The 27,816-nt window shown below is 34.7% G+C and overlaps 1 protein-coding gene across 3 annotated transcripts in view; it reads left to right on the forward strand.

Annotated features, from left to right (window-relative positions):
* Positions 1 to 27,816, forward strand: part of cfap61 (cilia and flagella associated protein 61) — a 57,714-nt gene that overhangs the window by 9,429 nt on the left and 20,469 nt on the right. For all 3 annotated transcript variants that reach the window (XM_015354545.2, XM_015354552.2, XM_015354541.2), the window contains exons 10-19: positions 855 to 947; positions 1,896 to 2,062; positions 3,899 to 3,938; positions 4,503 to 4,642; positions 5,087 to 5,213; positions 5,544 to 5,621; positions 7,721 to 7,927; positions 8,711 to 8,839; positions 18,428 to 18,555; positions 25,013 to 25,111. In XM_015354545.2, coding sequence (XP_015210031.2) covers positions 855 to 947; positions 1,896 to 2,062; positions 3,899 to 3,938; positions 4,503 to 4,642; positions 5,087 to 5,213; positions 5,544 to 5,621; positions 7,721 to 7,927; positions 8,711 to 8,839; positions 18,428 to 18,555; positions 25,013 to 25,111 — 1,208 coding nt within the window. The remainder of the gene's footprint in view (positions 1 to 854; positions 948 to 1,895; positions 2,063 to 3,898; positions 3,939 to 4,502; positions 4,643 to 5,086; positions 5,214 to 5,543; positions 5,622 to 7,720; positions 7,928 to 8,710; positions 8,840 to 18,427; positions 18,556 to 25,012; positions 25,112 to 27,816) is intronic.

Here is a 27,816-nt window from a genome sequence, read left to right on the forward strand (position 1 = left end):
GTATCAACAAGAAATGACCTTTTGAGAGTTATTTATTTAAGCCTTATTTACAGTAATTGTAACACAGCATGAGCACTTTCTTGCCTGATACCATCAGGTCTGTGAAACTAAGCAAATCTGGCCTGGTCAGTACTGGCTTTGGAAAATCCAAGGAAAAACTGCTGCAGTTGTTGGTGGTGATCCAACCAATAGGTAGCACACTTTCCTCTGGACCACAATTTCCAAAATCACTTAGGGTGACCTAGGATACTATGCTGGAGGAAGTGCAGTCTTTCAGATAAGATGTTAAACCAAGGTGCTGACAACCTGTTAATTAAAGATCCTATGGCACTGTTCATGTGAATAGCAGTGTCCAACCCCAGTGTCCTGGCTAAATTCCACTCTGGGCTTGCACAATCTTGCTTTCCTAAAGTTCTTCCGTAATTCAATTGGCAAAACAGCTTCTCACTTCTCTGCCGTGTAGTGGAGCTGCTGGCATATAATGGCTGCCACATGTCACCCAGGTGGGGGCTGTACGTCTGTGGTGAATGAAGTAAGACCTCTCCTTATTAGTAATGCACTTTGAGGTGTTCACAAAAGAAAAGAAAACAGCAGATTAATAATTTAACATTATTTTCTTTAACAGGATCAAAAGCTATGTATACAAACGTTATTCAAGGTATTATTATTCCATGTGTAAAGGATGGATTGTTAGGAGGATAAATAACACATAGTGGCAGAGCTTCTATAATAGACTCATAAAATAAATGAGTCATTAAGTCATATTAGTCACATATTATTTCCTTTAGGCCTTCAGGTCGTTGTTTTACTTTTCCATAGTTAATTGCTTCAATTTGTATATTATATTTTAACAGATCGCGACTGATACTAAACAAGCTGACGTTTTGGATCTCAGCAGTGCAGACAGGGATTCTAGAAGAGAGAGTGTGGTGTCTGATGCCTCAGAGGTAAAAGAGCACTTGCATTCCTTCTTATTATTATTTTACCTTGCTTAGCAGACACCTTATCTAACATCATTACAAAGAAGCCAGTCTATTGGTAAAAAATGGTGATGAACAGACATAAAACAACAAGACAACACAAAATTAATAAGCAGCCTAAGTACCACACAAACAAATGAAGAATATAATAATTAAAACAGTACAGTATACAGCCATTCTGGATGTACATCACATTATACTGTAATTATGTATATATTTTATAGTGAGTAAGTGGAAGTAGAAGGTTACATTACCAGTTTTGATAAGTAAAAACCATTTACCAAAACTTTTCCGAAGTAGAATAAGGGTTACTGAGGGACATATTGAAGCAAAGAGCTCACACATAAGAGGACAAAAGCAAGTCTAGAGGAGGTGCCCAAAGCTGGTCAGGGTTCATATTTCTGTGTGTAGTTCATTCCACCACTGAGGAGAGAGAAGGAGAATGAATGGGCTCTTTAAGAGGAGGTAAGGGGTACAGAATGTACAGCAGAAGGGCAGTATTGGAGACAGTAGGAAGTGGTGTAAGAGAGAGAGAACATTTTGCCTGGGAGTAATACTGTAAGTCAAACAAAGCACATGCAGAAAAATAAAAAAAGGTACACTCTGCAGTTCAGACTTTTTAAAATGACTAATCTGGGGTCTGGAAAAAGATACATTTTTTGTATAATGCTGTGAAAGGTTTAAGGTACTCTATACCAAAAGTCAAATCTGATTAGTCAAATGCAGTTATAATGTGTGTTTTATAAATAGTGTGTTTCCGAATGACTAGAAATGACTATAAGTGATTAAAATCAAATAGAATATCTCTGAGAAAAACAGATTCTTTTGTTTTTGTTTAAATTTAACAATCATTTTTAATATTTCCGTACCACAGTCCCACTTGTTACTTTGTGAGTTTAACTTTACTTATTTCAGAGAGAATCTACCAAACCCTGTGCTGTTCTGGCTCCAAGTAATGAAAAGATAAATTCAGATTACTCACCAACAGAGAATAGAGAGAAAGTCAGAACCGTGGTCTACAAAGGAGCTCTGAATGCTTTTTGTATTCAGTTGTTTGTTATAGACGAGAAATACGAAATGAGGTAAGTTAAAGAAAGTTCAAATTTTTACTCACACCTTAGCTCTTTATATTTTCTCTATGTGACGTGTTGTTTTTGTATACCCTACCAGTAATATTAAATGTATTTTTGCAAAAGTTCATTTACCTCATGGACAAAGCACTTACTTGTTGGGACCTAATGCTGGTCCCTACAAAGGTAGTGTTGTAAGAGATAAGACTTAAAAACTGGCTGACAGCCTCTGGAAACTGGGTGTAACTGGGTTACACCTGTAACTGGGTGTAAAAATATATATATGTGATGTAGTGAAAACGTACACTCCCTTAAGATTTTATTATTTAATATACTGTATTTAGACATATTTCACCCTAGTCTTCACCAAATCCTAATAGTAGATAAAACTAACGTCATTTGAAAAATAACACAAACATATTCTACTTTGTCATTGTTGATTTTTAAAAAATCTGCCAACCTTCCATATCAAAAGCTGCTTCTTACAATTCAGGGATGGAGCGGAGCCAGAGCCTATCCTAGGCAAGCATTGGGCACAGGGCAGGGTGCACCCTCGATGGGACACCAGTCCATCGCAGGGTGAACAAACACAGGCAGGCACACACTCCCACCAGGGCCAGTTTTTCCCAGAAGCTAGATAACCTACAGGTATGTCTTTGGACTGTGGGAGAAAACCGGGGTACCCAGAGGAAACCCACACGCACATGGGGAGACCATACAAACTCTATGTAGGTGGCATCCCAGGTACAGAATGAAACCAAGGGTCTCAGTGTTGCAAGGCAGCAATACTGACTACTGCACCACGGTGCAATCCGTGTCTAAATATATTAAACCATACCATCTTAAGGGGGTGTACTTACTTTGTCACATGCTTTACTATGGAAAGGTTTTGATCAATTGCATTTTAAATTTGCAAGCATGAAGCAATTAATTCAAATTTTTGATTGCGAATATTAATTAACTGTAATTAATTATCATTACTAGAAATGTACTGTAGTGTGCACACAATTTACATAGAGAACTTTGCCACCTTTCTTGAATTTCTGAATAAAATAGTGTGATAATTAACATTTGTATAACTGCTTACATGCAAAAATAGTGTTTTAGTGCAATAGTGCAAGTAAGCCTTCGGCCACATATTGTACATGTCTTATTTTGACATACAGTAGAACTGTTTAAAAAACTAATACAGTAGGTGAAACAAATGTTTTACTATGGGTATACATCTTTGAGTACTGATAATATATAGTTCATTTTACATGTTATTCACTTCACTATTTTGTCAGTAATTAAATTTTAATGTAATGTTTAAACTGCATGCATTTCCTCTCATTCGTTTTTTCAGTTTGTATCTTGTGTTCGACTGTTGTATTCCAACATGTCCTTCACTTACTGTACACTGTAATAACTGTAGGCAGTTATTATGAGTAAAAGTAGCAACATTATATTTTATCTCAACCGATATCAAAATTCCTTAAAAAGATTCCTGACACACTGGAGCATCTCCTGTGTTTATTTGTAATGCTCCATTTAAGATGAGGAAAGTCTGACAGTTAGGTGGCTGCATGCTGAGGGCCTTTCATTGTCCTTTACCTCACAGCTGTCCAGAAATATGGAATCGAGTTATGTACTGCTGTGAATGAGCATGTAATATATGAGTAGAGTGCTCAACTTGACAATGTATGAGGAGATGAAAGGCAGAAATGGCTTTCTTCATGTCAAGATTAATAAACCAATGCATATAAAATGCTGTGGATATGTGGGCAGACTAACTTGCTGTTAACCTCCATATGCTGATCTAACCCATGGTGTGCCAACATATTTTAGAATTTTTTTTCTTTATTACAGATCTGTGGACTTTTTACCCTACATTTTTAAACTTTATCCTGTAAGTAACTATGATTATAGCCCAAGTATCCAATGTCCTTTTGACAGCATAATGGAGTGGAAAATAAAGTTAATATTTTCTTGTTTCATTTCAGTGTGTTTTGATCTTGTACAGTAAATTAAGCTATTTATAAATACTCCTTGAATAGAGTAAAATAATAAACTGTACCACAGTTATATTTGCAAATGTAACTGGTTAAATTGCTGACCTTATGTAATAGTATGAATAATAATAATGATACCTTAATTAGTAATAGCAGATTTATTTTTAAGAAAGCATTTTCTTTTAAAGAGCAAAACTAAAGCGCTTTAGATAATTGACCTTTTTGAAACACTGAGGGATGCCTTTAAAATGGAAGTATATGTAACTTTATTCCTTTTGTTAATACAGCAAAGGTTTCATGATGGAAACTGAATTGTCAAAGTATGCATATTTTCAGCCTTAAATATGTCTTTGATGATTCTCAGTTCTTCACTACTGTTTTTTTTGCACTGCATTCCAAACAGTTGCATTTTGAGAATAAATATACAATGTTGATACAGTCTTATCATTCATCATTTGCAGGACCGTGCTTTCTGCGTTATAACAGTGCCCAAACTTGCTCCAGAGTTTCCTCTTCTCCAGAGCTTTGTCCGTGCTGTTCCCTATCATACCAGCACCTTGTCTCAGGAGCTTTACATCTTCCATCGCTCCGGCCTTCTCAAGTAATTCTTCATTTGTCAGATATCTAAATGTAAATATGTATACAAATTGTAATTAACAATGTAAATAAAAGATCTTTTGACTCTGAATTTTATATAGAGTATATTAACATTAAAATTTGTGAATATACTGTAATCACATAGATCATAGAAAATTCAAACTAAAGAACATTTAATAAAATATGAAGCCTTTCTTTATTGATACTAGTTTTAGCTCATGATCTATGTTTTTTTAATTTAGTTTTTTTTAAAATGTACATCTTTTTTTTTCCCATTTTGGAACATGCTCTACTTCAAATCCAGTACCTTAAGTAAAACTATGAATTTACTTTTGACAGTGAAAAGTCTGCCTTTAAAATGCTCCTTTGTGATGAACACAGCATATATTGTAAAGAAAACAGCAAACAGTGGATGGTTTGTAATGTTGGCTGTTGTGTTTTGTTACAGAAAGTTTTGTGTAAGACTTGCCAGATCTAGTGACAAAACTGGGGTTGAGTCCCTGGTAAATAAGCTCAGTCTGCAGGATGCTGTTTTGGAGGATCTAGATATGTATTGTCAAGCCCGACGAGATCCAGTAAGAGATACTATACTTCTTTAAATGTTTTTTAGGCCATACACTTACAAGGTTAGGCTCTAGGTTTCTACCTGTTTTTCTAATATTATTTGAGCCCCTTGTCATTTAGCTACTGTTGAATTAATAAGACACATTAATGCATGCTATTTTTTCTATTTTGGCATTTAAATGAAATGATAAAACAGTGGGAGGTGAAAATGTAATTAGCACCAGCTGTCTTCTGGTGCATTCTGAAATGTTTTAAAAACAAATATTAAAACTATCACAGAATAATATGTTTGGCTATTATTGCTGTTGCCCACTAATGATTTATAATGATTTGACTAACAGGATGGAACTCCAGTACAGGCATTTGTGGCGGAAGTCCTGGATCAGATTGTGGGAATACTAATAATAAGAAATGAGGAGGTAATATTGTTTTCAAACCTGTTATTAAACATTGCAGTATGAAATATGATAAACCTTGTTTCAATGAAAATGTTGTTTATGAAAATTCTAATTGTATAGTTTAATGAATTGTGATATGATAGAATGTGTTTGATGATTTTCTGAGATCGGTCCTTGACAAAAAGTTTGAAATTAGAGTCTGAGACGTTTCACCTGTAGATGTTGACGATGATAATAATGCCAATACATTTATTAATAAATAATTTTCAGAAACATAAATCATTGTACACTGACACACGTGTAATACACATAATAAAAGCTAAAATACACATTAAGTGAACCTAGTAAAATCTAGGTAAAACTAAATTATGCATTAAAAACCTGTGAAAAGAGTCTTTCAATTATGTTAAAAAATGTTGACAATCCCAAAGTGTATCATGGATTTTGCAGTGTTCTAGTAATGTTATGTTCAGAGTATACTCTACAGTAAATCCTTAAAACAACCAGAGCTAGACTATTCATAAATTTCACAGAGAGCAATTACAATTTACAGAGGATGGGAGTAATGTACTTATACAGAGCACTTTTTGTTAGTCTGATTTCTGGAAATACAGTAACTTTAATTTAGTACTTTTAAGAACCATCCTAGTAATTAAGGCATTACAGTAGTCTTATCTTTTTTAATTAAAAAGGTATATATCGATGTTTAACAGTTTAGCTTAAGAAAGCTCTGTTGCATCCATATCAGAAGATAACCTGTAAAGTGCAGAAATGAAAGTAGTAAAACCCAAGTTTGTAACAGTGAATATCTGATTAAAGAATGACATGTAATCAGAGAACCCTGTGGAGAACCCTGAGAAAGTGGGAAAACAGACAACAATTTAAAACAGACAAGATTTATGGACTAACTCCTGGTAGCCACATAGCCCAATGCCAAACTGATTGTTTGGTTGGATGTTCTAAATTGATCCCTAGGGTTCTTTTTCAAACCTGGTCATTATCTCCTGGCCACATACTGTATACTGTAGGTGTCAAAAAAGAAATAAAAAAAACTAAAATTCAATGTTTTTTACCTGAAAAGACATGAGACTTCTCATGGCAGGGGTAGTTTACTGAAATCCATCTCCAATCTGTGTTCTCTTTAAAGTAATACTGCTGATACCTTAACTGGTAATAGTAGATTTATTTTTAAGTACACTGGTATGAGTGTGTGGGTGTCTGTTTTGTATTTGTGTGTGCCCTGCGATGTACTGGTGTCCCATCCTTGAGTGTATCCTGCCTTGTGCCCGTTGCTTGCTGGGATAGGCTCCAACTCCACTGCAACCCTGTATTGATTGATTGAAGTGGTTAGAAAATACATGGATGGATGGATTTATTTGACACAAGGGTCCTTCTTGACTGTAGGGATGTCACGGTGTGAGATTTTGGTGGTACGATCATAGTCTCAGCAAATAATCACCGTTTCACAGTTTTACAATTTCTTTTCAGGTGATTTATTCTGAGACACTATGGAGGGGAAAAAAGACACAAAGCGTGGCATAATTAAACATTTTATTGTTCTTTTTCATAACATTCTTTTGGTCCTGCAATTAAAACATGTAACCTACTTCATATTAAAAACATAAATATGATGGGGAAAAGTAGACAGTGGCAAATGGAAATATTCAGAGAGGTCAGTCTCAGCCCGTCCCTCTCCTCACGTGGAACTTCGTCACTCGTTGTCAGTAAAAAGTGTTTACTTTAATGCCAGGGCTAGTGGATGGACTGGTTGCGAGCACCAATTATAGGAACAATGTTTATAAGTGATAGGGGTATCCCAGCAAATTCAACTCAAATGAAAACTAAAGAGGTGTAATGTGCCTTTAATATTTATTTTTTGAACCATATTTTTTTACTTAACTGTAATCACATAAGTATGGTACTGTGCAATAATAACTTAAATCTTGTGTAGAGAGTAAGATGGCATCTGTGTACAATATCAATTTGGCAATATTTGCATCCACTGAAGATTTGTAAGTACTGTACTTATGTGAGATACTGCATTAATGCTGCATTTTTTAATTGAAGTCTAAAAGGAATTGTATTCTCTCATTTAAACAGATTGTCCTCTGTTTCTTTAGGACATTGATTTTATCCGCTCTCACTACAATATCGAGAATTTCATCTACTTTAGTCATCACACCATGGAAGAACATGGACAACTTCTTCACTTTGCCTTGAACCCCATTTTTCAACATTATGCAAAACACTTCTTCAAAGAGGCCCTTCGGCTCTCCCACAAATCTTCTCTCTACCACCGTGTGTACCCTTCACATAAAGATGTAAAGGTGAGATGTAATGCAAATCCAGAAAGCACCGTATTTCCCGTCTGTGAAAGACACCATTCATAATCCTCTTTATTTAATGTGTTATATCTAGTGTTCACATACTGCTGTTCAATTTGTGTGTTCTATTGACATTATAAATATGGAATATTTTTTTCCCTTGTATTTTATCAGGGATAAAGCATCTGATAATTGGCAATTCATTGTCAGTTCCTGTCCTTTCCTGCATGTATCCAGGTGCAGCGGCTGCTGTAGCTTGGGATGATGTAATGAAGCATTTCCTCAAAGCACAGAGGCTTCTTCCTTTTGCTAATTACCTTGTACAAACATGAGTCAGATTCGGATATAAAGCGCAAATACAATTATTACAACATAACAGAAAAAAAAACTCAGCAGCAGGGGAATGGGGTCTGCCAGCAACGCTTCCAACGGTATTAGAGAGATGAATTTCTAATGCAGGCAAATCTAGCTGATTCATGATTACTGAGGAGAACATATCCTCGGGGGGAGAATCCTTGTACAGCAGAATCCCATAAATCCAACCACTTGTTTTTCATCCATTCCCACAGAGATGGTAATGCAATTACTCTCATAATTATCTTCATTAGTGCCTGCCGCTGCAGACCGCTCATTCCCTTGCTCTAAGTGCCTGTTTATCAGGCCGTTTCCCCTTCATTTTAACTCATGTTTTACCTTAATCTGTACTTGCTATTTCAGTCAGCTGTATTGCATTACGATAAGGGTCCTCTGAGCTCACTTTGTACCCGTTTTCTACCATTCTCACAGAATGCCTATGCCCATTCTCTGACATCTGCCCTTAATTGCATGGTTCCTGTGCGCCCAAGACGGCAGATTGTCTATCCGCTAGATGAGCTTGGCATCGATGCTCCTTCCAGGCGAATCTCCAAGGATCAGGTGGGTGCTGAAGCAGCAGAAGGCAGCTGGCATGTTGCAAGCGGTATGCCAAGCTTTGCAGATGGGCAAATACCACTGTCTTCAGTCCAGAGGAGGTGGCTTTTAATTAAAGTTTATCAGTGGGAAAAAAAAAACTAAATGAGTTTGCGTTCGTTTCAAAATGGAAAAAGAGGAAATTCTCTCTAATGAAATTCATCCACGTAAGTCATGTTTGAAAGTAAATTTACAAAAAAAAACTGACCCTGAGATTATGTTTTATGATCGTTTTAAAGATTAAATTATTATCTAAAGGTCTGTTTCAACTTTGCATACAAGCCGTGCAGAAAAGCTAAATCATAAGATTTTAATCCATGAACTAAAATCTGTAAAAATGATGGTGGTATAAGACATTAAAAGATACATTTCAATTGGAATTGAGTCATTTGAATTTTAAAAATTCTAATTTGTGATTTGAATTCTTTCAAAATTATGAGCACTATTAGAAATCTCACTGCTTCTCTATCGAATAATACACCACTTCAGAAGAACATAGTAACAATGAATTTTTTGGTTCAGTCATTGGCTATCACCCACATGGTCAGGCATGATTGTCCTCTGTGAAGCTGAAGATGACAGATAAGACCAATGTGGTTCTTATGTGATACACGTTCTGAGCAAATGTTGTCAGGAGATATCTGACTGTGTACTATGCAGTCTGGGATCAATTTCCATATTATCCCTCTGTCTGGTTTAATCAAATGTTATAATCTCGTAGGAATTGATTTTGATGTATTTCTTCATGTTAGATTTGACCATATCTTTCCTTTTGTTGTCCTCTGGTGAGATTGCCTTGTCTAAGGGTGGGAGAAGTGAATATTATTCGGCTGGAGTCTGACATAGGAGTGACATAATCAACATACCCTAAACTGATGTCCATAGCCTCACTGCTTGTGGCTATCTGCTTAGGAGAGAACACCGATGTTGATGCATCTGTTCTCCTACTTGATACATTAAATATTCAGCAAAGATTATGTTGGTGATATTTCACCTGTCTTTTTAAGTGTTGTCAGATTTCAGCCATTTATAACAAGATAATAATGATTTTATGGTAGACCATTAGTCTCATTTCAGTCTTGATGTCACAATCCTTAAACATACATTCTCAGATGTCAAATGTTACACTTGCTAAATTTCTTCATCAATATCAGCCTTTTGTGAAAGACTCAATTTATCGCAAATGCTCTACTTTTTTTAGACCTTCATTGTGAAATATGACATGATGCTCCTGATGCATTTGGAGCTTCCTGGTGGTCAAGTTTGGTCTATTGAATTTTACATTCAAGTCAATTGTCAGTTATTTGGAGGTCCATTTCAGTTTGGGCAGATTCTACAGCATCGTCTGCATTCTGAAGTTCAAAGACTAAAGTCTGTGTGGTTTTAGTTTTGGATGGGAGTTGCTAGAGATGAAATAATTCAACCCTCCATTCTGTCCTTCCTGCTGGGAGTTTTTCTGTTATGGAACAGCAATATTAAAAATAGTGTTGGGGAAATAATAGATCCTTGTTCGACTCCTGTCTGGAAATTATAGGCCACCATGAAGTACCATGAAGAATGTGGGAAGACATCCATGCTTCAGGAAGGATCTTTTAGAGTGTCCCACAAGTCAATAATTGCTAAATATACATACAGTAGGTTGTTCCCAAGCTTGTAACATTTTTCCTGTAATTGTCAGGCTATAAAACGTATGTTGGCTGTACAGTACATCCTTCAGTACTTCAGAATTCATACTGGAATTTAGGGAAGCAGGGATAGCTCTCTTTCATTTTCATCATTGCATTTGTCCCTTTTCGTGAGGATTTACACAATTATGACATTCTTTAAAAAACAATGGGGATTACCTATTCATTCCAGATCTGAAAGCTGAGTATGTGGAGGTGTTGTGTTAGTTCCTGTTCATATAACTTACAAATTTGTGTGTGAATCATATCACTTTTTCAGTGTGAATTAACATCATGAGTTACAAGTTCCAGTCTCATTTCTAATTGGATTTTTTTTATAATAGAATTGTGCCTACTATTGTTGACAGTGGGTTCTTCTTTGAATTGATCTTCAGAAGGCTCCTTCCAGCAGGTGATCATTGCCTCCCTTTCCTTGTTGAATTCTCACCACTGTGACATTACTATCTGTTGATACATATATTATTTATAAAACTATTCTTGGCTATTATGTGTTGATCCTGCAGTTGCAAAAACAACGAGATAGACAAAACAGTAACAATCCAGGGATACCACTCCAAACTGATGTTTATCAGGCTGATTCTGCTTAGGTTTCACAGATGTTTCACCTAAGTTTAATAACGTTTCTATGATATGATTTTCCTTCTGCCTGGATTCAATAACTTGGTAATGTCGATTAATTAGCTGAGACAGATACAAGGAAGGATGTGACATTTATCAGGCTTCAATCCCCCATGACCATATTGAGAATGCTGTGGAGACGGCAGTGAACCGAGTGTTCTTTATAGAAATATAGAAAGTTTTTTTTCCATTAGTTGCTTGTTTGCATGTCATTTAGTCCGAAGCCATCCAAAAATAATAAGGTAATTGTGATCATTAATAACTTATTCCAATACTTTATTTGTATCGTTGATTGAATTTCCTGTGTGACTAGTACAAAGTATAGATTAGTAAATTACCAAAGACAGTACTGTAGCTATTTACTGCTGTTTTCTAATGCTTACAACCCTATCAACACACAAGATATATTGAGAAGAAATGTAATGACATCCTCTTAAGAGGAATAACTTAAGTTATTGTCAAGTTGTTGTTTCTGGAAAGCATTGTTTCTGGAAAGGTGACAGGTTGTCAGCAAACCCTTTCTGATCTTTATGAATTTTTCAAATAAAAACAAAGAGAGTTACTGTATCTTTGTTAGGAGCTTGCAAAGTTTTCTGTATTTTGACTGAAGATAAAAAGCAGTATGAGTTTAACATACCATTCAAACTCTGCTTTTTAGGTTAATTTAGAGGTGTTTTGGCTTTGGATCCAAAACTGAACATATTTTTTAAATGATTTTGCCCGACTACTTTTTTAATATTTCCATTTTGTGGCTAGGGCTTGGACTTAGGTTATGGGTTCTAATCCTTGATGGAGAACCTTGAGAAAAGCTCTTCACACAGTAAGGTGCCTAGCTGTGTTAATGAGTACAAATGCACTTAACTTTGGATCAGCCAAATAAGATGTTAGTGTACATTCACATTAGCTTTCAGTTTCAGTTTGCCAGAAGAAAAAGTGTTTTATGTAACTGTCAACCAAATTTCACTTCAAGGCTTTCAGATCTCAAATTGGAATAGCCAACCTTCCCTATGATCAAAATGTCCTAATTTTATACAGTAACTTTTTGTAAAGTAATTATTAATTGTATTATAATTTTAGCTAATCTGAAGATATTTTGCTATGGTTTTAATATTTATGTTTTACAATTCACAGTTTTTAATAGACCTTAAACTGCCAGTATAACAGAAGAGTTTTGTATCCGTAAAAAATGAATAATTTTTTAATAAGCTTAGCTGGAAGTTGTTGTTTTCTGTTAATTTAGCATCTGTGCTTGTAAGGTTTTTATTTATTAACTTGACAGCTGTATATCAAGGGGTGAACTCTAAAATTATGACCTTCAGACTGCTGAGTAGCTCACAAGTCCCTTACTGTACAGACAGATGAACTTTTAGACATCTACACACTTCTTCAAACAATAAGGACTAAGCTGGTTATAAATTGGTTATTTGCAGTTCAGCTGGTAAAAGACCTCAGAGAAGGTTGTGGATAGACTTCATTAATGCAAACTGACATTATAGATTTGAAGAAATACATTTAATTTTCATATTGCAATTACATGTTACTTACACTAGGTTTTTAGAGCTCTTTCCAAAGGTTTTCAGGCTTAAAGTCAGTTGTAGGTTCATTATAATGCAGTCAAGAATTTCTTAGTAAAGCCAAAAAACATATTTAAGAATTTTTAAAATACTACTCATGTTGTAAAATTGTATTTCCTCAGCCCTGTACACAAAATGTGAAGAGTAATATAGAATGAATAAAGAGATGTAGATTTTGCATTTATTTATATGATTGGAGAAGTAGTCATGTGCTTAATGAAGCTTATTAATTTTGAAATTCGTAAATATTTATACAAAGCACATAATGGCATCAGCTATTGGGGAGTCAAAACGTTTTCTGGATTTATTTTAAAGCAAGAGTTAAACTAAGTGTCCGCCAGGGGGCACTATTTCTCAAAAATAAAATCAGTCTCTAGATTTTGGAAGTGAAATGATAAGGTCAATCTTGTACATATCTACAAAAGAAAACATAAAATCGTGTTGCGTGTCAGGTGCACTCATTATTTCGTGTGTCAACAGTAAGAGCCTGAAATCATGGTGACCTGGTCAAGGAGAGCTTTTAACAGGCAGCTGTCCAGTCCTGAGAAATAAAATGGACTGACTGTGCTTTATAATAAAATAGCACAGGTATCTTCAGGTATCCCGAAGAAGGCTCCATGGCCGAAACATTGTGTTTTCCTTCTTCTCTTTTCAGCATGGAATAAAGCTATCACTTGTTCCTTTGCAGCCTACGCATCCTGACGTAGCTCCCCACCTGAACTACTTCTTTATTTTTTAGTTTTGTACACACTGAGGATTGGTGTTAGTGCTATAAAAATATTTTCCTAAGGCAGTCACTTATTTTAAATTGACCATCTGCATTTTGTCATACAACATTTGGTTGGTTTTCCATTATAGTAATTAAGTACAGATTTCTATATAATATTCCATTTTAGTGATAAGCAGTAACAGAATTAAAAGATCAATCCTGTGATCTTAAACAAAAGTATACTGGTATTTGTGGTACTAAACCAAAAAGAAAGTCTGTTTATTTGAAGCATGTTTCTCTTTTCTTTATTATACACAGCTTTCCTTTTACTGCTGATAAAAATATGATAGTCATAAATAAAGCAGACAGTTTTTAAGAAATGGTATTGCACTTTTAAAATTGTTTTTGTTTTACAAGGCAAAGAAATTGCCCGTTCGACTGTGAAAAGCTGGTTAAAGGTAAATGTCACGCATAGATTGTCTTTATGAGAACCTATGATGCAATCTGCCATTTAAGCTCTTCTGTCTGATTGTTAAATATCTCACTTTAATGGCAGGCACCAGATGGTCTTTCCAACAAGTGGAGTGGGATTGTTTACCACTTGTGTATTGCATGTGAAAATATCACACTAATTTGACTAGATAGAAGACGTCATTCCTCTGCTTGTAAAAGTGTACATGACATTTTGGTTTGCTTGTCTTGACATAACTAGAAGGTGGCAATTTGGATTTTAAAAACATTTTTGGACAGTATCTTTCTTTAAACCTTGTTTGTTACTTATATTTGGCAGGTTTTGAGAGATTTACTGTTGTTTCTGACAGAATTGTATTCACTGGATGTGGTCTTGCCATCTAAATTGACCCTAGCTTTGATTCTACACATGCTACACAACTATCTGTACGACTGCTGCCTGACCTACATCCTTCCGCCCTTCTATTGATCTGTATTAAAAAATATATTTAAGCAGATGCCCAGAAAAAGCAGTGTTTTCAGTAAAACAGTATCCTGTATATTATTTGTATACATTGTTCTACTACCCGACTTAAACGTGCATTGTTTTGATGTAAAAGTATTTTTTACCCTCTCTGTGAAGGATGTTAGGCATTATAATTTTGATTTTAAAAAAGCATATGTGTTGTAAAAGGGAAAACATGAAATAAAATAAAAAACACTTCTAGAGCATATTGTTCCATAAATTACAATGCCTTTTTACTTAGAGTACAAAATATGACACTGTATTTTTAATAGAAGCTTATTTCATTCTGCTTCTGTAAACAAAATTTCATGTACATGGTAGTGTAGTTTTGCTTTATGTGGGTGGGTTGTAGACATGCAAGACAGACTATTATTTATGGTTTCTTGCATGGATACCATTTTGAAGTCCTTTTGGTGCTTTAGCTAATAAACCTTTAATGTATCTGCTGTTCAACTCAAAATACTTGTAAAACCGTAACTCAGTGTCACAGAAACTGCCAATTTAAGACTACCAGGTAGATAAGAACAAGCCTTATAGTTTGTATTATTCTTTCTGGTGTGCATCCAATCCACTGCCTAGCATGTAGGTATTAATTGGGTTAAAGCACCTGTTCCATTTTATGTCAATACCATATCAGATTACAAAGTGTATTGGTCATAGCAGTGCTTTGCACATTCTGTTCTGTTTAACGTTATGTAACTTCCTGTGATTAGGCCTAGATGCACTTGCTGAGCAGTACCTTATGCTTTGAGTTATTGATTATCTTGCTGTGGTGGCATTTTCCATAGATTATTCTTATAAAATAGGCTTACATGAAATGGAAATTTTGAGAAGAACACAATGTTTGCAAAATGTTACTTATAAAGGCAATGACTATTAAAATGACTATTTCAGTTTAGTTCAGTTTATTTGTCCTATGCACAAGTGCAATGAAATGCTTATTTACATGCATGCTCCAATGCAAAGAAATTAAAGGAATCACCAAGAACAAAAACACTGAACAGTTTTTTGACAGTGTAGTGTCCCTGTCACTATACTGGGGCATTAGGACCCACACAGGCTGCAGGGTGAGCGCCCCCTACTGGCCCCACTAATACCTTTTCCAGCAGCAACCTTAGTTTTTCCCAGGAGGTCTCCATCCAGGTACTGACCAGGATCACACCTGCTGAGCTTCAGTGGGTTTTCAGCTGTGAGTTGCAGGGTGATATGGTTGCTGACATTAATGCAATCCCTAACGTTTTTATGAAACACTTCTGTGACAGATTTCGATTTTATTTTTGAGGGGAAAGGTTACAAATGACTTGAGCACATTCAGGCAATCTTCCAACAAAAGCATGGTTTTTAAATATTTTTACTGAATTGGATCATCCTCATGTTTACACCCCAGCTTCACAGATCAAAATAAACACAATAAACGCAAACAACACTGTAAACATACTTACACATCTTGGGTTCATATGTTGAAAACACATTGTTGTGTAAAATATTTCAAAAGATTATCTGACATTGTCCACTGTAACAGCTTTTTGCAATATGAAAATACATATAACAAAAAATAACTTTCTCAAGTTTCTGAAGCATTTTACATGATTGCAGGTTTCCTTTAGAAAATAAAAGGCTGGAATCCAGTTACACATTACGAATCTGTGATTGGTAAAAAATATAATTATATTTCTAAGTGTTTTTCATCCTAAAGGATATTAAAAGACTTTATATATAAGAAGGGACACACTGTGCAGCAGTCATTATGTGATAGTGGTTCAGATCAGGTAGAGAAACTGGGAAATTGCTTCACCAATTTAATTAAATGATCATACACAATATGTATCTGTTCTACTTTCCAGATATTTCGCAATGATGGGCTTACAGTGAAAATACGGAATCATAATGTATTTAATTGATTGACCCGAAACACTCTATAATGTCAAAGTAAAAACAAATTTCTATAGATCCTCATAAATTAATTATAAATATAAAACAGAAAATAACCAATTGTGTAAGTGTTCACCCTCCTTGTGTCAATATTGGTAGAGGCAGAAATTGGACCCATGAGTCTCCTTGGAGAAGTTTCTGTCAGCTTTGCACATCTGGACACTGCAGTTTTTGCCCATGCTTCTTTGCAAAATTGCTCAAGTTCCCTCAAGTTGGATGAGGACGTGCGGTGACCAACAATGTTCAGCTCCTGATAGAGATTCTCAATCGGGCTTGCAAAATTGCAAAAAACCCGATTAAAATACATTATAATTCCATATTGTAACAAAATAAAATATGAACAAGTCCAAAAGGGTGAATACTTTTATGGCCACTGTATACAGTAGCTGAAGCTAATAAATAGAAGCAACAAAATATTCCACACTCTTCAAATATGCAAATAAATAAAGATACCTTAAAATGTATAATAGTTTTAATTATAAACAGAAGTGAGTATTTGTACATTACCAGCTTATTTTTAAACTTATCTGTTTAGAATTAAAATCTGTCCCCTCCAACAAAACGTGTTTGTGTTGATTGATTGTCTCAGAAACTGTAGGCCACAGAGAATCTTTGCTTTTCTACTGTTACAGTTCAGACAGATTCTGTACGTTTGGAAAAATTCTGTTATAGAGCTCTTCAGTGGTACAGGTCACACTATTCAGATATAAAAGCTTAGTCATTCAAGAACCCGGATGATCAGCAAGGTCTGTATGAGCGTTAGTACGGAGGTTGATTAGTCCCCCAGGAGTCATGTCCATTTCTTGTGTACTGTCATTCCCTTAAAACAAGGTGCATTATGGAACCAATCAACCTAATTATTAGCACTCAAGGACCAATTATAGTGCTAAGATCTTTGAGAGACTTTTAGTGAAGCATGACAGCTGTTGGATTTAAGTATGTTGTAAGGGTATCAATAAGATTTACTAGCATATTCTCCTTGGTAACACATGTACTGTGCGAAAAATGTGAGCTCGTAGAGGTCAAATAATCATTTGATAACCAATAACAGTCATGACAGATTCTATTTCTTTTTTTTTGCTTAACAACAACAAAAACAACAATAATAATAATAGTTCATAATGATACTGTTATTGATTTTGATTACACTGTTACCGTATGATTGCCATTGTGAGTTGCAGGGTGATATGGATGCTGGCATAAGATACTGCTAACTTCATCACCACCAAGCTACCTTGTTACTCAAATGACTTAGTTTTATTAGCTTTGAAACCCTGATTTCCTTGTATTTAAAATTCTGCAATTTTTGTAACACTATATCTGCCAGGCTATTTAAGTACTGTGCGTGTATTTTCAGAGTTTCATATTGTTCTTAATCCATGAACAACCAAAATATAAATTAGGCTTTGGACCAAATGGAGTCGAGGTTATTGCATAGTCCTTGTGTAGATGCCAAAGCAAGACAAATTTGATTTAATACAGGCCTTTGTTTTTAAATTTTGACCTGCAGTGAAGTGTGTTCAGTGTGAGCATTGATGTTTTTGAAAATATTAACTTTAAGAAAAGTACAGTATATACATAATTTGTGATTCAACAAAGTGGGATGTCAGTGGAAAAGGATGAATACTTTTACAAGACACATTATTTAATTTATTTCCTTCTTTTTAATTATATAATGTTAGCATGCCCAAAGGGGTTGGGCAGCCAGTTGACCTTGGACAACTAGAGGTTTTTTTTCTCCTTAACAGGGAGTTTCTGGTTCCTCTCCTCCGTTGTCTTCTGGTCTTTTCTGTTCTGTATTGACAACATGTATGGTCACTTTCATTGTTAAGCGCCTTGGGGCAACCTTGTTGTGAAAGGTGCTATATAAAAATGAATTTAATTGAATTGAATTATAAGGAAACTTTATTTTATGTTGGAAAACATTAAAAAAATTAACTACATGCTTCACTGTATGAGCAAATGATCTTCACTATCTGTTCAATTGTTAACATGTTGTATTTTATAAATTAATTATTGTGTAAATCCCACCAAAGTATATACTATATTGTTTTGTTCCAGGTGCCATATGCATTGAACCACATAAACAGAAAGCTAACATTGGAGCCAAAAGTTACAATAAATGCCAGAATTGTTGTTGTTGGAGCTTCTGATACTGGGATATCCTTCCTGGAGGTGCTGGCCTACTGGTATGTATGTGTATTTATCATTTAAAACTACATACAGTAGTGTGTATAATGTTGTATAATCAAAATGTTCATTGTCAATCTACCGTTTTAAGTAATCTAAAGCATTTTAATGCTGGTATTCCTGATGTAAGGAAGTGCTGTCTGATATGATAACTTTAAAAATGTTAAATGATTTTCTAGGTACAAATGTTTAAGCTTACGGTTTTACTGTTTTTCTTTGTATTACACTCTTGTTTATAATTAGATTGACACTACATGTTATTTACCAGATATAATTTATTTTCCTGTCAGGTTACATGTTAATTTTAAAATCCTTCTGCTAGCTTTCAAAGCTCTACAATATGGCTCCTCAGTGTGTAACTGAAATATGACCTGTTTGCTCCCCTTCATGTGATGTTTGCTCTGCTGATTCTGGTTCACTGTGTTCGCACTGTGTTCGCACCTGTTCATCTACACTCTGTGGGTGACAGAGCCTCTGGAACATTGTGGCAAAGAAATCGGGGACTCAGATATATTGGTGCTTTTAAGTTTAGCCTAGGTCTACTTTTTTTCAAAAATGTCCTTTTTGTGATTGGTTTTATTATATTTTGGCCTTATTTTCTTTTGTTTTGTGTTTTTTTTATTTTGTGAAATGTGCTTCTTTATAGATTTTAAAGTGTTTAGGGTGACGATTGTTAAGTTGATATTTTAAATAGGTTATTAGTAATAGTAGCTGCAGTATCATATAGTAATTATAGCAATTCTTTTCATCTTGAATAATTTTAGCTGATTCACATTTAAAGGCATAAATAATTAAGTTTCTTGATGTTTATAATTTATTTATATTTTTTCTTTATTCTGTTCTAGAGGAATTTATCATATTATTATGCATAGAGACAAGACAGTATTGTAAAATGTTGTGTGTTAAGTGTCCACTAGGGGCAGTGTTCACTGTAATTTGTTCAGTGACACAAGAACAGAGCAGAGAAACAGTCCACACAGAAAGATAAGAGACACAAGGCAACGAAAACTCCAAGACGGATTTCTTTTTGTTTACTGTACATTTTTGTATAGACTAATCAGCATCAGTCTCTTCTGCTTTGTTTAAAATAACTGCAGTAGCTTTTGAGTCCAGTTTTCTTTTGGATACCTTGGATCTTCAAATAAAAAAACTAAGGCATCATTTTACAATTTGTGATTTTGAGAAAAAGCTTTAAGGCAATATGATAAATATTGTTTTATATGTCATCTCATAATCTTTATACATTATGTAATCAGTTTCTTGCAAGGATGTTCATTCGGTATGGTTTTATAACATCATTGCATTCAGAGGAATTCTAACAGTTGTATCAAATACTGTTCAGATAGGTAATCTCATATAAATTTTGAAGAAAGGGATGCTCAGGTGAAAATAAATATTTTACAACTTTCACTGTTGTGCTGAATTAAACTATTTTGTTTTCTTTTGACAAAAGAAACAAAAATGTCAGAAAGGAATTTAAAGCTTCCAAGTTACTAATTTAAAAGCTACTAAAAGAAATTTTAAAAGTTTTTACTTTAGTACAAAGTAAAACTTTACTTTAGTTACAAAGAAAATGTAACTTGTCTTTATTCATAATATTGCTATTAGAATTAGAATAATAGAATTGCTATTAGATTATTTGTTGTGATTGTAGTACTCACTGCCCACATAAACTCTGCTTCTGTGTACTGTAGCTAATAGCAGGGATTAAGATTATGTAGCAAACAGCCACACACTTGCTCAAATCCAAGAAAATGGATTGAAAGCTTTAATTAATGTTTTTTATTAATAAATTACTATGACTGGATCAGACATTGTCTACTAAATATTGCTGGCCAAAATTTTGTTTAGAAGAATTTACTGGTTAGTAGCAACTACAAGTCAGTCAAATGCAGCTGGGAGAGACTCATTTTTTAAGAAATTAGAGTATTTTAAGACAACTGTGAGAAATAGGTACCCCATGATCTAAACCTAAAAAAAAAGAATTGGTGACAGACAAAATGGTGGTAAACAATGATCCAAACAAACTGGAAAAGATTAGATAAAGATCATACAGCTTACTTAAAATATGACCTAGATGCTCTTTGAAACATGAGAAAATGTTTTGAATGTGTCCAATAATTACATATATCTTTGTTTGCTTTTAACTCTTTATTTGCAAATTTCTGTTGTTTACAGAAATTGTAAAATTGTAGTACAACCGGATCAACAAAAAGGCCTAAACCAGTTTTAAACTAATTCTATATAAAATATCTTCATTGATGCTTAAAACCAAACCTATTCTGCATGTTTTGTACTTAATATTAGTCTTACAGTGAAAGTGGTATCTACAGAAACTTCGTGTTTAGTCTGAAATGGAAAGTGTATATTTTTGGGTCTTTGCCTAGAGATCAACTCTTCTCCAAACAATAAACCATTAAAGCATGTTCGTAAGCCCTAAGCTGATGACAGCATGGCAACTTGTTATTCCATTGAACTGAAAAATAATTTAAAAATAACTTGTGGTGTTTGGCACGTTATCGGTGAACATCTTGCACAGCTGCCTCGTTGGCATTCACAGGCATGCTACTGACTGTTTAATTAGGCTTAGGCTGTTTACACTTGTCAGGGATCATCAGCAGAGTTCTGTGTTTGCTGTCACTAATTAGTTGACTAATGAAATAGTTAGAGCCTACTAACTGATCACAAAGCTAACATGTAATAGATGGTTTGGTGAATGTGTTGCTCTGGCCTATCTGTCTTTGCCATGAGTGTAGGTTTGCAGGGGCTTTCTCCAGCTGTTAGCCCTGTTATCAGGCAAGCTCCAAACGGCAGTTTCAGCTTTCCATGTGTTTAGTGTCAGTGGGTCCCCATCGCTCAAAGAAATGTTTCTTTTTCTTATTCAGAATCAATAGGGAGGCAGTTAGACAGAGATGGATGTGAATGGTCATGCCCCCAGCCTTGTAGTTATGGCTCGGTCACAATGAGCACTGTCATTGACTGATAACAGGAATAATCCACAGTTTGATATCTGGGTCAAGTTCAGTCTTCCAGTGAGGAGCGTCATTAGGCGTTAGGTCTTTAATGATTGCAATGTCATTCTCAACTAGCAGAAGATTAAGAATCCCAGAGTACTTAGGTTTGTGTGACTTTAAAGCACTTCATTCTTATGCTTGCATTATCTAGCCGTGTTTTTAACAATAGGAAGAGACAATGCTCATATTGATTTTTAAAATTAATGCATGTCTTAAAAGAAAAATGCCGGAAATGGAAATAAAATTGTTATTGCCGATAGTTAAAACTAATCAACACGAATAAACTTTCCTGAAAATACTGGAGTATCTAATATAGGACAAAAATAAATTAAGACTTAAGGGTATATAGTATAAGGAACGACACGCATATAGTATACAAATCAAATAACTGCTATTTACAGTATTTTATACAGTAGTTTCTGTTAGATTTTGTGCCTAATTAAATTTTAAATTGCAAAGGATTTGTTGTAATCATGAACATGAAAATGAAGTATCTTATTCCTTTACAATTATTTGAATATTGTCTATTTAAAATGATCACTCAAGCATGCAGAGAAAACTGTACTAATTTGTGTTTTTGACAAGTGGGGTTAACTATCAGAATCCTGTTCATAGACATTGGATTAATTGGTTAAAATTGTCTTGAAGGTTTCCTAAAAAAAGGATTTGTAATTTTTTTTCAATATTGAAAACTGTGAATAGATTTAATGTAATTCAATTTTGAATGCATTTGTGTTAAAGTTTAATTAAACATTACAAACAATGCAAATAAATGTAATAAACATAATGTTAAGATTTAAAAGATCCCCAACACCTGAAATTCTTGTAAACCATAGGCAATTAACCAGGATGTAAATTCATGCATGAAACAGTTGATCTATTCAGCTAAGTAGAATATTTTTGCCAGTGCTTGTACATAATATACAATATATGTATTAGTTATTTGTATGCATGCTATTCAGTAGTACTTAGCAGTGTTTGAATATTCTGGAATATTCTGAGCAAATGTTGACTAGTACATTATGGTCCTTCCTTATGTTTGTATCACAGTAATACAAATGTTTCCAGATTATTTACTGTGTTTAAAATACATACCGAGGAAATGAATCACTTCAAAGAACTGTATTTTTGGACATCTAAGTAAATTTAGGACATATACTGTACACAACAGTGAAGAAACGTACAACTGGAAACCCAGACAGCTGTTTCTTTACTTGAAAAACCCGACAACTGAGGCAAATAGAGAAGGTCTGCAAGAGTTTACAATTTAAAAAGTTTTGCTTCTTCTGTCTACTGGTACTTTATGTTTTTGTTGTGTGTTATTACAGTTGTAGTGAATAGTTATATTGTATGCCCAACAGTATCTGTATATTTGCGTTATTGTTCCATATTGTGCTGCCTCTAATCCCTACTTCACTTTATTATCTGCAGCTCTTTTCTGCCTTTGTATCCACAGCAACCTCAAATCCCCACTGCAGCTGAATGTCATACTTAGATACAAATCTGAAAATGCCTTGAATCTGAGGAGTGCTCACTCAGCTGCTTTTTCTTCGGGAGCGGCCTTTCTCTAGAAACGTCCCAATTTTCCATAAATTGTACATTTAAAGGAAAACAGAGGATGCAACTGTGTTTTATCGCTAAAGACATTATGCCTGTAAATACTATTTATAAGTGACTGAATTAAATACTAACATGCAATAAATATACAGTTATTGATTAATTAAATTTAAAAGCCCTTTTTATCTTTGACTGCTATTTGCCAGCCATAAACTGATTATGACTGCATGGAACAGATAGTCATAGACAGCATTTACATGAAAACATTACTAGTGGTTCTAAAACAGCACATGAGTGTGATGGTGCCTTTGACTTACAGGGGAGATAAATATACTGCTACTAGTTTTTTTTTTCATATGTGATGTGTTACATATAGTTAAATAAATACTTAGTGTTTCAACAGCATTATCTTCAAACAGGAACAGCAGTATTTAGCGGATATAGTTTTCAATGATATGACCACGTTAAAAAAAAATTTTATTTAGCAATGCCTCAAAACACATGATTGTGTGCTGTGTTGATGGTACTTAGCAATTTTGTTTTCTCAAAATGTATATGCAGCTAAATGACATGAGCAGTAGGAAGCAGCAATCAATCATCGCGTTATCTATGTGAAGCACTTCTAGGTTTACTAGATTATGGAAACAAACAAGAATCTAGGGAGGAGAAAAAGACAGCATTTTCAACTCTGGTGTGGGAGTCAGTTACTCTATCAATTGATGAGTCTGCAGGAAACTAATTGTGCATCTAACGCCATGACTTACAGAGCTTTTCATTTTGCAGGTGAACCCCCATTCTGGTCACTCCAGTGAACAGATCTTTGTGCAATAGTCATAGTAAGGGAAAAAAACATGTAAAAGTGGGAAGAGATTGTGTTTCATTCATCTTTTTTCTTATTAACAGAAGATTAAAGCTTTTTGGGTCACTAGAGCTCTTACCCAGCCCCTATTAGTGTAGATATGAAGCCTCCATAAATATCTACAATATCTGCACTCTTCTTTTTGCAACTATCTTTACATTTATACGGTCAGAAAACAAGCATGCAACAAATGACTGAGATTATGAAAGTGCTAGTGTCCCTTGTTTTGGTACAAAGCCACTTCACAGCTGTGTGAATGACACCTGACACACATTGTTAACTTGGAAGTACCTCAACTTTTTATAGTAGATTTTCACTAAAGCTGAAATCTGGTGAGCCTGCAGTCCAGCTCCTGCTGCTGTTCCTGAAACAGGTTTAGTCAGTTTTCTCAGCCGTAATGAGAGAAAAAGGGGGTATACACGCTGTTATTCTAATGTGTTATATTTCACTCTGTCTTTCCTGTGATATGAGGAATGTGTAAATTGTGTGTGCTGTTTATTATAAAGCAAATCTTTTTATTGAGTAAAGACTGTAATACTATTTTATCAATACTGTAAAATACAAATAATCTTAATTTTGAAGTTAGTTGTGAAAGAGTATTTTATTCTTTAGAAAAGTGGTATAAGTGACATGTATAGGGCTTTTCTAACTCTAGCACATATACATACACATAAAATATATTTTATATGCAAATAAAGTTAAGACATACTCACTTACCCCAAAGGATAATAATTGCCCTATTATCAGCACATCTTTAAAGGAAGTTTTTTCTTCTTTGACTTGTAACATACATTTTATTATTAGTCATTTATTTGACTGACATGTCTATTAAATAAGAAGTTTATCAATGCAGTCTGAGCACAATACCTTGCTTATGAGTACAAGACCTTGTCTGGGACTTAAACCCTCAGTTTTATAAAGAATGGTCCAGAGTATTAACAACTGCTCCATGCTGTTACCTACATCTATGGGTATTTCTATTTTATTTATGCCTTTTACTCTTATACATTTCTTTTGCTTTCATAGCCCACATCTGCAGTTCAACAACATCACTTTGATCTCCACTCATGGATTGCCAGGTGGCTGTTCGGGTTATTCTGAAAATAAAACATTTTTGGCTACCAGGTAAGTCCTCTTAAAGGAATATGCCAGTATATTAAATTTGGATGACTGCAGATTCAATTGCATTCTATAAATAGGAAGAAAAAGCCCTGGGCAAGCAGAAAAGCTTAGGAGGTTAGGAATTTACAGATTGGTGGAAAAACTAATTAAATCCTAACCCCAATTCATTTTAGTACTGTATTATAGTATTTGTGTCAGTGTTTTAACACTTTAGAATCAAAAGAAGCTAAACTGGCACTGGGCAATTTTTTTATGAAATGTGCCTATTTACACAAGTAATGGAGTAATTCTTGTTTCTACAACAGGAATTAATGGATGAAAGTTCTTAGGTTTGGATGGAAAATTCTGAATCATAAGATCAAATACAACTTAAAAATGCTGTGAATATAAATAAACACAAATTGTGTATCAGTGTGTTTTGAACACCACCAAGTTCCAATCTTAAGATTCTGTTCAGGCAGCTTTGAGAACAGAGATATTTAGTCTGTTTCTCAGTTTTGTTTTATTGATATGCTGTCTCATGTGCCTCAGTCTCTCCTGGCTTCCCAGTACCGTCACACGGTAGTTTTTTTTAATGCTACTACTTTTTTTTACCCTGCTGAGGAAGAACTGCTTGATGTATGTCAAAATGTGAAACATTACCACACCTCAACGTGCTGGAAAGAGTTACATATAAGACATTTTATCCTCATTTAAAGGTCACTGTTATTTTTAGATTGACAGTGTCCCATTTATATTTATTAGGTTTCAAGCTATTTTCCAATAAATTCAGTAAACACATAAAACAAGAACAAAACAGTGCTCAACATTATTCTTCCCCCACATAATATAACACAAAGTGTAACAACAATTACCCACCCACACACAGTATGTAGTGCCAATCACAACAGTACTAACAGAAAGCCTTACAGACAAGAATATAGTTCTCTGTCCTCCTCTACCACTCTGACAGCTCAGATCATCTCAAACATTTCCAGTTGCTGACCAAAACATGAATCAGAAAAAATGAAGCAGTTACTTTTGTTCTTAAAGCAAACTCAATGACAGATTCGGGGTGTGGTTATAGGATTCTTCTCCAGGTGATTTAGTTCAAGTAGGCTTGAACCTCATTCTGATTTGTTTTTTCATCAATATGGGTTTCTCTCTTTACTACTGTCATTTCCCAATTAAGGTTTAAGGATAAAAACAAACGTACATAAAAAGTAAACAAGTAAACAGGACGCCAATACAATAATGTTTTGTTATAAAGCAGTTTATGATAAGCACACTCTAACCATCACATTCTTTAATCAATCTTTATTTTCTATTGTTTTCCAGGTGAAAGTTGCATTGCACATTAATTGTAATAGTGCTATGTTATATTTGTTTCTTATCTACCTTTGGCCATCTCTAGGAATGCCAAAATAATTCTTAAATAATGTAGCCTCTCATTATTTGCTGACTATAGGAAAATTTGTTAATTAAGGACTTAATAAAAGGTATCAGTCTGTATCACTGCCTCCATCATGAATGTCTTTGTCAGCAATGTGCTCTCCCACACTGACTATAGTGCTGCATTCTTCTGTTAGAGGGTCCACTTGCTCATATGTCAGTATCTCACAGCTTTGCACCAGAAGTTTCAGTCTCAAATACAAGACTCTGTTTTACTGAAGAAACATTATTAGCCATAGTTTAGCCAAAGGAACAAGTAAAGGTTTATTCCATTCTGAAAAGAGACACAACGTTTCGGCTGTGGAGCCTTCTTCAGGTGTCAAAGTAGTTCGGTTTAGCCTATGCTTTTCTCATTAGTTCGGGTATTTCAAACTGCAGAATCTCCTTTTCTAACATTTCATTTTCTTCCTCCTCTGCCTGTACAATTACAGGGACTTGTGCACTTTGTTCAGTCAAGATTCCTGTTTTTCTGTGTCTACACCTCCATTCTGTTTATTACCAGTCCATCTGTCTCCAGATGTCTCATCAGCTGTGCTGGAAAATACAGATTTTACCACCCACCAATCTGACTGTTGCAGACTTTGGTTTTCCAAAGCCATGTCTACATCCCCTTTAAACTCTGCAGCCAGCCTTCTGCAGACAGGCTCACTCTGGGTTTTGCCTCCCTCTTGCTTTCACTGTCTTCAGTAGCAATTGTGCAGTTTTCAGCAAAACTGTGCCTCTGCCTCCCAAAGTTAAAGGGGATCTGCAATGTTATTTTTACATTTCGGGGTTATAATGAATCGGCAATGATGAGTGAATTTCAAGCCACAGTGAAACCACCAAGTACACGATGATGTGTACAACCTCCAATTTTTTGCATCACAAAAGAGATTAAGTGTCAATGTATGCATAGCACCATATTGCTGTCATTGTCTCATAACATGGCAACAAAACTTCAAATGAAGTCTATTACATTTTAAACATGCTTTAATACAAGCCAATTTTACTGCTGAATTAACAGTACATTTTGCCATTAAACCAAAACATGTTTCTTAGATAACTTTAAGTATTGCAAAAAAAGAGCAACGTGCCAACCAAATTAAATTTTAATAATTAACCTTGTTAGGTTAACAAGGTGTGTTTTTCACACCAACTAGTGAGCAGGAAGGGCTGCTTTTAATGTCACAGTTTGCATGAACTCTCGCACTCTGCGATAACAATGCAACCATACAGTACCTTACAGTAATTTGTAAAATTTTACGTTCCCGTCAGTTAATTTATTTTTTTACAGAGAT

The sequence above is a fragment of the Lepisosteus oculatus genome, chromosome 2 (assembly GCF_040954835.1).
Source record: "Lepisosteus oculatus isolate fLepOcu1 chromosome 2, fLepOcu1.hap2, whole genome shotgun sequence".
Classification (NCBI taxonomy): Eukaryota; Metazoa; Chordata; class Actinopteri; order Semionotiformes; family Lepisosteidae; genus Lepisosteus; species Lepisosteus oculatus.